This window comes from Mobula birostris, chromosome 2 (assembly GCF_030028105.1).
Source record: "Mobula birostris isolate sMobBir1 chromosome 2, sMobBir1.hap1, whole genome shotgun sequence".
NCBI classification, from domain to species: domain Eukaryota; kingdom Metazoa; phylum Chordata; class Chondrichthyes; order Myliobatiformes; family Myliobatidae; genus Mobula; species Mobula birostris.
Window position 1 is genome coordinate 136616585 of NC_092371.1, and position 13608 is coordinate 136630192.

The window sequence follows — 13608 nt, forward strand, 5'->3', positions numbered from 1 at the left end:
TGTACAGTATATCCTAGCAGTAGGAATGTTAGTTTTGGGGCTGGGGTAGGTAGTGCAGTCTCCAGGGGCTGATTGTCATTCAACAGTAGGGGTAGTTCAAGGGCAGATTGGAGGTCCAGCTGGGGAGGGTAGCGGGCAGGTGTCACAGGTTGTCGATGATTTTGGGAGACACCCCTCCCCAGTGTTTCTGGCAGCTTTGATTCCAGGATGGGAGGGTGTTTGTGGAGCGGGGGGAGAGTGTGAATCCTCATGTTGAGCCTTTTGCCATTGGCAGGTGGTGAGGGATCCCCGATTTGATGATCTGTCTGGTGACTACAACCCCGAGATCTTTGACAAAACTATGCCTTCCTCACTGAGGTCCGGAGTAAAGAGAAAGAGGTGAGTGAGGCTGGGAGATCTCTCATTGGAAAGACATACAGTGTTGGGGAGTAGGGGGCAAAAGAATAGATTTGTCATCACTGGAGTGAAATATAGGTCTCTTAACAGTATGCTGAGTAGAAAACAAGCCAACTCTATCATAATAAACTGAAAGTTGAAGGTATTATGAATATTTCAGCAGACTGTTGGCAGAAATTTAAGAAAAGGCATGACTTGACACTTTAAAAGACTTGTGGTGATAACACATCTGCTGATCATGAAGCAGCAGACAAATACTCATCACTGATGAAAATCTAACACCAGGACAAGTCTACAATGCTGGTTGTTTTTATACCTTGCGTAGAATACAAATAGTGTTGGTGTAAACTTTTGGCTTCGTAGGTGGAGACTGAAAGCTGCCATTGTTTGTTGCTGTTCAACAGCTGATTCAGGTATTCACCCCACGCTGCTCTTGTTACCCTGCACACGTAATTTCATTACATTAATGGTATGTCATAATTTTTACTGTTTAGTACATACAGTACGAGTAATGAACAAGTGAAAGACAAAGACTGCTTACCAGTAGCACAAAAATTAAGAGTCAGAAATGATGGTGATCTCAAGCTGTCTCATTATATGTTCCAAAATCCAAAACACTTCTGGCCCCAAGCATCTTGGATAAGGGCTACTCAACCTGAATATTTTTTATGTGAGGGGGACCAAAACTATGCACAGTATATCAGATGTGACCTCCAACACAATTGTTTCAAAACCTCCCTATGTTTAAACTCCAAACCCTTTACAATAAGGTCAAACACGTCATTTACCTTCTTAACTCTATTGGGTATGTTTTCTAACTTTTTTGTGATTCATGCACTAGAACATCTAGATCTGTCTGAGCCACTCACTTGCAGTCTCTCCCTGTTTAGATAATAGGTCTTTTGATTTCTCTGACTGGAGTGCATGTCCTCACATTTCCCCACATTAAACTCAATTTGCCAGGTTTTCACTGTCTCCATATCCTGTTTCAAAATCACTATGCCTTTATCACAATATGTTTTTCCACTAGCTTCCATATCATCAGCAAGTTTGGAAAACTTGTATTTTGTTCCCTTCTCTGGTAATAAACCATTACAGGCCAAGAAACAATTCTTGTGGTACTCCACCAGCTACATCCCTGCAGCCTGAAAACGATCCATTTGTTCCAACAACATCCCAAACAGTTTTCAAACCATGCTAACACAGTACCTTGGCCTCTTAATTTATGCGCCAGTTTCTATGGCATACTATTAAGTGCCTTTTGGAAGCTAATTACAATACCTCTACAAGTTCAACTCTTTCAACTCTCCTTGTCCCATCCTCAAATATTCAACTCAATTTGTCACTCATGATTTACGTTTTATAGAGCATTAACAGGGTTTGATTATAGTTAGCTTTTCTAATTGTTTGGTTATTTCCTCTTTGATTGCCATCTCTAGCACTTTGCTAGTTAGTTCTTTACCTGGCCTGTAGTTTCCCACCTTTTGTCATTCTCCCTTTTTGAACATTGGATAATTTCCCATTTTCTGTACCTCCTAGAAATTAGTGAGTTTTGTAGAATTTCATCCATCCAGTCCACTCTCCCTGCAGTCACATCTTTTCAAACTCCTGTCTACAGACCTCTGGGTCCTGGTGACTTATCCACCTTTACATCCATGAGTTTCTCTAATACTCTGGCCCTTGTGGTTGGGATCTTTACAAGTTCCCCTCTGTAGAAATCAGTCCATCTGTTATCATGGGGTAGTTTCAGTTCTTCGCCATGAAGATTGATGCAAAAAGTTTATTTAACATATCTGTCATTTACTTCTTGTTAGGAATTCACCAGCTTTGTTTTCTATAGCAGACAGACACGTAGTTGCTTGCTGCTTATCTATACATGGAAACTCTGTCTGATTTGATATTACACAATTTTTTTTCTCAAAGTCATTTTTTTCTTCCTTATGAGCTTTTTAATCCTTCACTACGAAATCCTAAATCCTCCCAGTCCTCTGCCTTGCCACCAGCTGTTGACGCCTTGTCTGACCTACTTTTCAATTCAATATTTCCTTTGTCCTCCTCTGCTAACCACAGATTAATTCTCATGGGATCCTCTTTCTAACTGAGAAATTCCTGCTGAGTGTTACAGATCAGCTGTTTGAATATCTGCTATTTGTGTTCCTTTGGTTTTGTCTCTCAGCTTATTTTCCCATCTTGGACAACTCCACCTTTATATTGTCTTTTTTTAATTGCAATCAGTAGTTTTAATCCTGCGGCTTTCACACTCAAATGCACCTGGAATTCTATCATTATTATGGTCAGTAGCCTCTTTAATCCTTCCTCATTATTCATGACCAAATCTAAAATAGCTTGTTTTCTGGTAGGTTCTATTTCATACAGTTTTAAGAAGCAATCATGGTACACTCACAAAATCCTTGACAATAGCTTTACCAGTTTGGTTTGTCCAATTATCACGTAGGTTGCAATCTCCCATGACAACTGCAGTTTCTTTTAGATGTGCCCTAGGCATTTCCTCATTCATGCTCCCTCCCATTTGGAGTTCACATTTTCAGGGCCCGTACACTAGTTCCAGCTATGTTGTCATTCATCTGCTACTCATGGTTGCAAGACAGAGCAATTCTACATTACAGCCTCTATATCACAGTTCAATGCTGCTCATATACCCTGCCTCCTTTCACTTTTGGCCTGTTCTTCCAGAATATTGAGCATCCAGCCCTTGGCACTGTGACAGTGTCTCTGTAATCAAATCAAATGTTATTGTCTGTGCTGTCGCAATATTCCAGCTATTCCCCACCAATCTTTTATAAAGTTCTGCCAGAACATCCCTATCTTCCTATTCAAGTATCCTGCATGTCACCTTCGCCTTATTCACCAAGGTGGGAATTTTTGGACATGTACACTGACGTTCCATAATATTCCCTAGAGCCCCACTATCCATTGTGTACGTCCTATCCTTGGGCCTCATAAATGCATCATCTGCGGTTACTATGTTCACCTCATCAATCGTATCCTGCAACCTTGACTACCCTCAAAGTTAACAGCACCACCAACTTGCACGTCATCTGCAAACTTATTGGCCATATCAGTCATTGAATATAGGACATCAGGGTGTTGAATATAGGGCATTGTGTTGCAGTTGTGTAAGTCATTGGTGAAGTTGCACTTGGGCTGCTGTGTACGGTTTTGGTCACCCTATTATTAGAAAATACTTTGTCAAACTGTTGAGTAATGAAAAGTTACAGGGAGAGGTTGATCAGGTTTGGTCTTTATTCTTGGAAATGTAGGAGAATGAGCAATAACATTAACAAAATATAGATAGAGTAGGCCGAGGGTATCTCTCCCAAGGTTCAAACGTCTAATACCAGAGGGTGTGCATTTAAGGTGAGAGGGAGCAAGTTCAAAGGAGATGTGAGGGGCAAGTGTTTTGTTAACGCAGAGAATGTGTAAATGCACTGCTGAAGGTGGCGATAGATGTAGGTATATTTGGGATTTTTAAGGGATATTTAGATAGGCAAATAAAAATGAGGGAAATGAAACTATATGGGTATTGTGCAGGTGAAAGGAATTAGTTTAATTGCCCATTTGATTACTAATTTAATTGGTTCTGTACAACATTGTGGGCCAAAGGGTCTGTTGCTATGATGTACTGTTCTATATCCTGTAAGGTGAGAGTAACAGTTTCTCCGCCCCGTGGGAAAGTCAAAACCTATAAAGGACGTAGTTGTAGCACGTGGGGGATGGCAAAAATACAGTCAAATTGATCCACAAGGACCTCCCCCTGCTAATCCCATCTCTCCAAGTGTGGGCTAATCCAATCCTTAAGAATGATTTCCTTTAACTTCCCAATCACTGGCATTAGACTTGCAGGTCTGGAGCTTCCTTGCTGATCTCTGCTGCTCTTCTCTGAAGGAACTACCTTTGCTGCCCTCCTGTCATCTGGTGCCTCACCTGTAGCCAGTGAAGATGTAAATCTCTGTCAGGATCCCAGCAATCTCCTCCCTTGCCTCCCACAGCAGCAAGGAATATATTACATTAAACCCTGGGGATTTATCCATCTTTTAATTCTGCAATGATAACGTATTTCCAGAACGTTACAGTCCTTTATCTGAAAACTGTAATGTCTTTCTCATTGAGGGCAGATAAGAAGTATTAATTTCAGACCTTACCCATGTCCTTGCACCATGGACAGATTGTCATTTTAACACAGTTTAGCAAAGGAACACATCAGCTTCCAACTCCCCTGGCAGCAAGTTCCAGGCATCTACCACTTAAAAAAAAAAAATAATTGCCCCACGCAATTTCCTTAAACTCTCCCCTTCTCACCTTAAAAAAAATTGTCCTCTATTGTTTGATCTCTAATGGGCTCTATTCTTTGTCTGATTACCTCTGGTTCTAGATACACTTTGGAAAATGTATTGGTATTTTTCTTGGATCTTGTCCTCGGTGATAATTTGTGCTCTCTTGCTGACCCTCCTTATTTTTTAATTAACTTCCCAGCCCAGACTCTGGAAGCATTCTGGTGAACCTTTTCTGCATCCTCTCTAGCTTAATAATGTCCTTTCTATAGTATGATGAGCAGAACAGCACTCAGTACTAGAGTGTGGTCTCACCAACATCTTGTACAACAGTCACTTGACATCCCAACTCCTGTACTTCATGCCCTCATCCAGTGAAGGCAAGTGTGGCATATGCCTACTTCACCAACTTGTCCATCTGTGTCTGCTTTGAGCGAACTATGTATTTGTATCCCTGAGACTCTGTTGTACGATGCTCTCCAGAGTCCTGTTATTACTGTGAAAGTCCTAACTTCCCAAAGTGCATCCCTTTGAACTTGTCTGTGTTAAAATCCATCTGCAATTCCTTTGTCTCCTTCCCAGTTGATCTATATCCTACACAATCTACCTTAAACAATCTTCACTATCTACCATGCCACCAATGTTAGTGTCATTTCCAAACTTGCGAATCATGCCACCTAGATTCTCATCCAAATCTTTAATGATGGCAATCAGCAGTAGACCCATTTATAAGGAGAGATTGGGTAGACTGGGTTTATTCTGACTAGAGTGTATGAGACTGAGGGGCAACCTTTTGAGGGAATTAGATAATCAGAATCTTTTTCCTTGGGTGGGGAGTTTAGAGCTAGAGGGCATAGTTTGAAGGTGAGAGGGGAGAAATTTAGAAGAGATCTGAGGGGTAAAGATTTTCGCATACTGAGCTGCCAGTAGAGGTGTGGAGATGGATTCAGTTCCAGCATTTAAAAGGTGTTGAACAGTGACATGGATAGGAAAGGCATAGACTGGTATGGGTCTAATGCAGGCAAGTGGATTTAATGTAAATCATTGGCCATGGGCAAGATGGACTGAAATGGCCTGTTTTCTGCAGTCTATGATTTTTTAACATAGAGGGCAGCCTCCACCCCCCCACCCCAATTCAGGGCCTGAATTTCTAGACCATCCTTGCCCTTTACCATAAAAACTCTCCTAAACATAGATAATTCTGGTCCCTCTTTGACTTTCACTAAAAGCAAATCCAGTTAGTAGGGAAGTAGAAATCCCCTACTAATGGAACCCTGCTGCTCTTTTGTTCTCTGTGATTTGTCCATATGTCTCCTGTATCTTCTTTAGGGACACCTGCAAATGACCCCTTTTTGTCAGAGTCCAAGGGAATCAGTCAGAGGACACTACAGTACAGAAACAGGCCCTTTGGCCCCTCTGGTCTGTGCCCCACTGTTACTCTGCCTCCCATCAACCTGCACCTGGACCATGGGCATCCATACCCCTCCCATCCATGTACTTATCCAAACTTCTCTTCAATGTTGCAATCGAGCCTGCATCTACCACTTCCACTAACGGTTCATTCCACACTTGTACTACCTTTTGAATGAAGAGGTTTTCCTTAAGTATTACATCTTTCATTCTTAACCTATGAACCTTTAGTTCTAGACTCTCATGCTGCTTGCATTTGCTCTATCTATGCTCCTCATAATTTCAATCAGATCTCCCTTATCTTTCTATACTCCAAGGGGTAAAAAAAAAAAAAAACCCTATAACTCAGATCCTCAAGTCCTGGCAACATCCTTGTAATTTTCCTTGTACTCTTTCAAACTTACTGATATCTTTCATTTAGGTAGGTGACCAAAACGCCACATAATATTCCAAAGTTGACCTCATCAATGACTTGTACATCTTAATACAAGTATTCCAAACTCCTAATTTAATTTTTCCCACACACACACTAGGTTTTGTTTTAGAGCAGCCAGTTAGTCTGCTGAATCTGCATATCTTTGGGTTGGGAGGAAATATAGGAAGCCCACATGGTCACAGGAAGAATGTGCAACCTCCACTCTGATGACAACTGAGTTTGTGATCCAGCTGGATTTCTGGGGCTGTGAGGCAGCAGCTGTTTTAGCTGTGCCACGCGTGAGCTGGGAAGAAGGCACCGAGTGAATTGGTGGGGTTGCATATCCCACTGTGTAGGGATGGGATGGGGGAACATGGTGTGGATTGAGTTGTGAGGCTGAAAAGCTTGAAGTTGTATGTCTGATTTCAGACCCTCTCATCTTCTCTGCAGATCATTAAGCGGAAGCTACGGAAAGTGAAGAAGGAAAAAAGCAGGAAGCAGCTCGAGTATGTGTTACAGAGGATGGTAAGTGAAAGGGTGGGCATGCTTGTTCGAGACTGGGGCCGGCAGTACAAAGGGAGCACACTAAACTTTACCATGGAGAGCTGAGATGACCTGGATTTTACTGCTGATATCCAGAAAAGATCCTTTCAACTGGCATGGTCCTCATTCACCGCTGTTTTACAGTCAGGTAGCACTGTCTGACCCAGGGAGTGTGTGATGGAACAGTGTGGAGGGAGTTTCACTCTGTCTGACCTAGGGAGTGTGTGATGGAACAGTGTGGAGGGAGTTTCACTCTGTCTGACCCAGGGAGTGTGTGATGGAACAGTGTGGAAAGAGTTTCACTCTGTCTGACCCAGGGAGTGTGTGATGGAACAGTGTGGAAGGAGTTTCAGCCTGTCTGACCCAGGGAGTGTGTGATGGAACAGTGTGGAGGGAGTTTCACTCTCTCTGACCCAGTGAGTGTATGATGGAACAGTGTGGAAAGAGTTTCACTCTGTCTGACCCAGGGGGTGTGTGATGGAACAGTGTGGAAGGAGTTTCACTCTGTCTGACCCAGGGAGTGTGTGATGGAACAGTGTGGAAGGAGTTTCACTCTGTCTGACCCAGGGAGTGTGTGATGGAACAGTGTGGAGGGAGTTTCACTCTCTCTGACCCAGTGAGTGTATGATGGAACAGTGTGGAAAGAGTTTCACTCTGTCTGACCCAGGGGGTGTGTGATGGAACAGTGTGGAAGGAGTTTCACTCTGTCTGACCCAGGGAGTGTGTGATGGAACAGTGTGGAGGGAGTTTCACTCTGTCTGACCCAGGGAGTGTGTGATGGAACAGTGTGGAGGGAGTTTCACTCTGTCTGACCCAGGGAGTGTGTGATGGAACAGTGTGGAAAGAGTTTCACTCTGTCTGACCCAGGGAGTGTGTGATGGAACAGTGTGGAAGGAGTTTCACTCTGTCTGACCCAGGGAGTGTGTGATGGAACAGTGTGGAGGGAGTTTCACTCTCTCTGACCCAGTGAGTGTATGATGGAACAGTGTGGAAAGAGTTTCACTCTGTCTGACCCAGGGGGTGTGTGATGGAACAGTGTGGAAGGAGTTTCACTCTGTCTGACCCAGGGAGTGTGTGATGGAACAGTGTGGAAGGAGTTTCACTCTGTCTGACCCAGGGAGTGTGTGATGGAACAGTGTGGAGGGAGCTTCACTCTCTCTGACCCAGTGAGTGTATGATGGAACAGTGTGGAAAGAGTTTCACTCTGTCTGACCCAGGGGGTGTGTGATGGAACAGTGTGGAAGGAGTTTCACTCTGTCTGACCCAGGGAGTGTGTGATGGAACAGTGTGGAGGGAGTTTCACTCTGTCTGACCCAGGGAGTGTGTGATGGAACAGTGTGGAGGGAGTTTCAGCCTGTCTGACCCAGGGAGTGTATGATGGAACAGTGTGGAGGGAGTTTCACTCTGTGTCTGACCCAGGGAGTGTATGATGGAACAGTGTAGAGGAAGCTTCACTTTGTGTCTAACCCCTGGAGCATGTGATGGGACAGGGTAGAGGGAACTCTACTGGGATAGGGTCCCAAATTTTTTTAGGGTGGTAATTCTGCTGAATTCACATCACTCATGATCGTGATAGCTGGGTAAGTGATTGGTGTTTCTCTTTTGTTTTCTTTCTGCGTATTCTGATTGGTCAAGTGTTTAAAATCAGGGCACGTTAATGTGAGCAAGGTCTGTATCCTCATGGTAAAACCTAATATAAAGTAATTTAGGTAGTAACTAAAATTAATTAATTAGAACAGATGACTGGGCAGGTGAAGTGTGCTGCTACAGCATGTGGAAGCTGGTGGGTGTCATTATGATTAACAGTGACCATGTGTTGGCTGTTTGAGCAACTTTGGTTCATAGTTGCGAGCTGGTGTTTGAGCTCCAAACTCGTCAGTACATCAGGGTGAGGAGAGGAGGTGGATTGAATGACCTGGACACAGTATTAGACTAATATTAGGCTTGCTGTCTTTAAATTCACCAATGGTCCAGGACTGGAAGGTATGACTGCAGAAGAAGCAGATAGAGAGATCTAGACGTTCCTTGTAAGAGACATTGTGAAACTACCTGGGAACAGGCTGTGGTCATATAAGGAGGAAGGTTTAATAAAGGATCTTGTGGTTAAAGGTCTAAGGGTAGTGACCACAATATGATAGAATTCTAAATGTAGTTTGAGGACGAGCACGAGAGGACCATAACCACAGCCTTCAATTTAAATAAGGGCGACTATAATGGTATGTGGGAGGAGCTGTCCTGAGGTGTTTTGGCAAGGAGGTTGAACCGTGGTAAGGTAAGATTATTTTCCTCTGTACTCTGGGGTTTAGTTGGGGGCTGTAGGAGAATGGGGAGTGATCTCATAGAGATCATTATAAGATGGATGGTCACAGCCTTTTCCTAAAGAGCCTAGGTTTAAGGTGAGAGGGGAAAGATTTAACAGGGACCTGAGGGTCAAGTTTTCCATACAGAGAATGCTGAGTATATTAGAATGAGCTGCCAGAGGAAGTGGTAGAGCAGGGTACAATTGCAATGCTTAGAAGCTATTTGAATCTGATTGTGGATAGGAAAGTTTTAGAGAAATTTGGGCCTAACGCAGGCAAATGGAAATGGCTCAGGAAGGTGCCTCGGTTATTATAGACGAGTTCAGATGAAGGACCTGTTTCTTTGATATGGCTAAATGGAGAGGGGCTGCAACTGAGAGAAGTACAGAGAGATCTGGGTGTACTCAAGCATACACACAACACACAGGAAATGATGGAAGAACAGTCACCACTTAAGGCCAGGACCATCCATCAGGATGGGTGAAGTCATCTGTTCATTTTTTTTCAAAGGTGCCGGACTTGCTGAGTTTCTCCAGCATTTTGTGGCTGTTGCTCAATATTTTCAACATGCAAATATCTTGTGTGGACAGATGTTGGGATGTTTTCACCAGTGGGAGAGTCACAAACAAGAGCATGTAACCTCCAGATCAGGAGCTGGTCATTAAAATGTAGGGGCTTCACAACTTGTCACGGCGTGATGAATCTCTGGAATTCTCTGCCCCAGTGGCTGGTGGAAGCTGAATTGTTAGAGCTGTTTAAAGTTGAGATGGATAAATATTTGATCAATCGTTGAATGGGGTGGGGGTGGAGAACTGGCATGGGGGGAGGGCAAGTATGGCGATCTGGCACAGGGTGGGGAGGGCAAGTAGGGAGAACTGGCAGGGGGGTATGGTGATCTGGCATGGGGGTGTGGGGAGAGCAAGTAGGGAGAACTGGTGGGGAGTGGTATGGAGATCTGGCACAGAAGAGGAATTGAAGCCAGCTTAGATCAGCCTTGTATTGAATGGTGCAATAGGCTTGGGGGCCTAGCAGTCTGCGCCTATTTTCTTGTGTATTGCAGTATGCAACTTGCATGTGTATCTGTCTGTCTGTGTGTGCTACTAAGTGTGACACCCCATACACATGGGGATTAGAACCAGCAACCCAAGACGCTGCTCAGGTTGGTGTGGTTTTGTTGCAGTCAGCTGACGTATCTCACTATTTCCCTCTCAGACGGACCAGGAGAAGGCACAGGAACACACACGGCAGCAGCGCGAGAGGATGAAACAATTCAAACAGGAACAGAGGCAGCGGGTTCAACAGGGGAGCAAACCCTACTTCCTCAAGAAATGTAAGTGTGGTGGGGAGTGACAGGCTTGTCTAAACACAGGGTTAAACAAGTGCCAAGCCTCACTAGGGAAGGGACTGTTCCTGCACAGCAAACCTTACCGGGACATTGGATTTCAGAAGCTGACCCTCACCGAGGGCGGTTCTGTTATTACATGGCATGTTGTGGTCCCACACTTACCTGACTGATTTCTGCCTGTCTTCCTCTCTCAGCCGAGCAGCGGGCACTGGCGCTGGCAGACAAGTACCGGGTGCTGAAGCGGAGTGGCAAGCTGGAGAACTTCCTGCAGAAGAAGAGAAAGCGGAACGCCACCAAGGATCGCCGCAAGTTGCCTGGGTCGAGAGCACGGTGAGGGTGCGGCAGGTCGGACCATTGTGGCTGTTTGGAACTTTTTCCTGCCCCTTGCTCTGCAGTGGGTCAGTTCCCATCTTCGGTCTCGTCACCAGTGTCACGGACTAGTTTGTTCACCGTGTTCCATCTATCACTGCGTTTACTGTTGGACTGTGCCTCACCATTCACCCTTTCCCCCTCCTGGCATCTGACCTTCTGTACAGCTTCCATGTATAAACTCAGAGATTTACTGTACGTCCACTGGTTGGAATCAGTGCTACCTACGGATTGCATTATACTGCAGATACCGAACCAGGCCCCCTACTTGTTATCTTCATACCTGACTCCTCCATTCCTCCCCTCCATTAGTCTCTCCTCACATGTTCAGCTTCCCATCAAACCATGTCTCTTTTCATCTTCACAATCTCTCTCTGATGATAATAATAAAAACAAAATTTTTGGTTACCCTGTTTTGGAAGGCTGTCATCAAGCTGGAAAGAGTGCAAAGAAGATTTAGGGGGGCGTTGCTAGCACCCCAAGGCCTGAGGTTGAACCAGCTGAGACTTTTATTCACTGAAGCATAGGGTGATCTTTTAGAGGTTTATAATATCATAAGAGATATAGATAGGATGAATATGCAATCTTTTCCCCTGGGAAATGGAGTCCAAAACTAAAGGACATAGGTTTAGGGTGAGTGGTGATTGATTTACTCGTAGGTACCTGAGGGTCAACTTTTTCACCTAGAGTAAGGTACAATGCAATATTTAAAAAGACACCTAGACAGGTACATGGATATGAAAAGTTTAACAGGGACCCCTCAGTTAATGGTAGGGGGTCCAGGTTGGAGGCCCCTGGCTTAGAGGGATATGGGACAAATGTGGGCAAGTGGGACAAGCTTAGAAGGGTATCTTGGTTAAAATGGAACTGTTGAGATCTATGGCTCCTTCTCCAACTGGATGGAGGGTTTGCCCCTTTTCTGGATGTATTAGAAAACATAGAAAAACTACAGCACAATACAGGCCCTTTGGCCCACAATGCTGTGCTGAACATGTACTTTAGAAACACAAAATAATCTGCAGATGCTGTGATCAAAGCAACACTCACAGCACGCTGGATGAACTCAGGTCGGGCAGCATCAGTGGAAACAATGAGTCGACATTTCAGGCCGGAACCCTTCGTCAGGACTGAAGAATGAAGGAGGTGGAAGGATTTGAAGAATGCTTGTAGGTTCAGTTGAAAGACCAGTAATTTGAAAGACAAAAGGGTGGGGGAGGGGAAGCATCAACGTCATAGGCAGGAAAACAATGGATAGTAGAAGAAGGAGGCGGGACCATGAGGGAGGTGATAGACAGCTGGGGGAGGGGGCAGAGTGAAATAGGGATAGAGGAAGAGAGGGGGAGGGAATTACCGGAAGTTGGGGAATTCTATGTTCATACCAAGGGGCTGGAGACTACCTAGACGGTATATGAGGTGTTGCTCCTCCAACCTGAGTTTAGCCTCATTATGGCAGTAGAGGAGGTCATGTATGGACATATCTGAATGGGAATGGGAAGCAGAGTTGAAGTGGGTGGCTACCGGGAGATCCTGTCTGTTGTGGAGGTGCTCGACAAAGCGGTCCCCCAATCTGCATTGGGTTTCACTGATGCAGAGGAGGCCGCACCGGGAGCACCGGATGCAATAGATGACCCCAACAGACTCACAAATGAAATGTTTCCTCACCTGGAAGGACTGTTTGGGGCCCTGAATGGTGGCAAGAGAGGAGGTGTAAGGACAGGTGTAGCACTTACGCTTACAGGGATAAGTGCCGGCTGGGAGATTCGTGGGGATGGACGTGTGGATAAGGGAGTCACGGAGGGACCGATCCCTGCGGAAAGTGGAGAGGGAAGGATGTGCTTAGCGGTGGGGTCCTGTTGAAGGTGGCGGAAGTTGCGGAGGATAATGTGCTGGATCCGGAGACTGGGGGGGTGGTAGGTGAGGACAAGGGGAACTCTGTCCCTGTTGTGGTTGCAGGAGTATGGGGTGAAGGCCAAAGTGCAGGAAATGAAGGAGATGCGGGTGAGGGCATCGTTGATGACGGTAGAAGGGAAACCACGATCCTTAAAGAAAGAGGACATTTGAGATGTCCTGGAATGGAAAACCTCATCCTCGGAGCAGATGCGGTGGACATGGAGGAACTGGGAATAGGGAATGGCATTTTTACATGTGGCAGGGTGGGAAGAGGTATAGTCGAGGTAGTTATGAGAGTCAGTGGGCTTGTAGAAGATGTCAGTGGACAGTCTGTCTCCAGAGATGGAGACTGAGAGATTGAGAAAGGGAAGAGAAGTGTCCAAGATAGACCAAGTGAATTTGAGGGCTGGGTGGAAGTTTGAAGTAAAGTCGATGAAATTGACCAGCTCAGCATGGGTGCAGGAAGCAGCACCAATGTAGTCGTCAATGTACCGAAGGAAAAGCTGGGGAACAGTACCAGAATAGGTTTGGAGCACAGTCTGTTCCACATAACCAACGAAGAGGTAGGCGTAGCTGGGTCCCATGTGAGTTCCCTTAGTCTGAAGAAAGTGGGAAGAGCCAAAAGAGAAGTTATTAAGTATGAGAACC

General features: G+C 45.0%; 1 protein-coding gene across 1 annotated transcript in view; it reads left to right on the forward strand.

The window, feature by feature from the left end:
• klhdc3 (kelch domain containing 3) overlaps positions 1-11478 on the forward strand; it is a 99556-nt gene extending 88078 nt beyond the window's left edge. The window contains 6 exon segments of the mRNA XM_072280206.1: positions 18-45; positions 275-335; positions 338-378; positions 6964-7038; positions 10569-10686; positions 10896-11478. Of these exon segments, the coding sequence (XP_072136307.1) occupies positions 18-45; positions 275-335; positions 338-378; positions 6964-7038; positions 10569-10686; positions 10896-11035 (463 nt within the window). The 3' untranslated portion in view covers positions 11036-11478.
• Positions 11479-13608: the final 2130 nt, after the last annotated feature.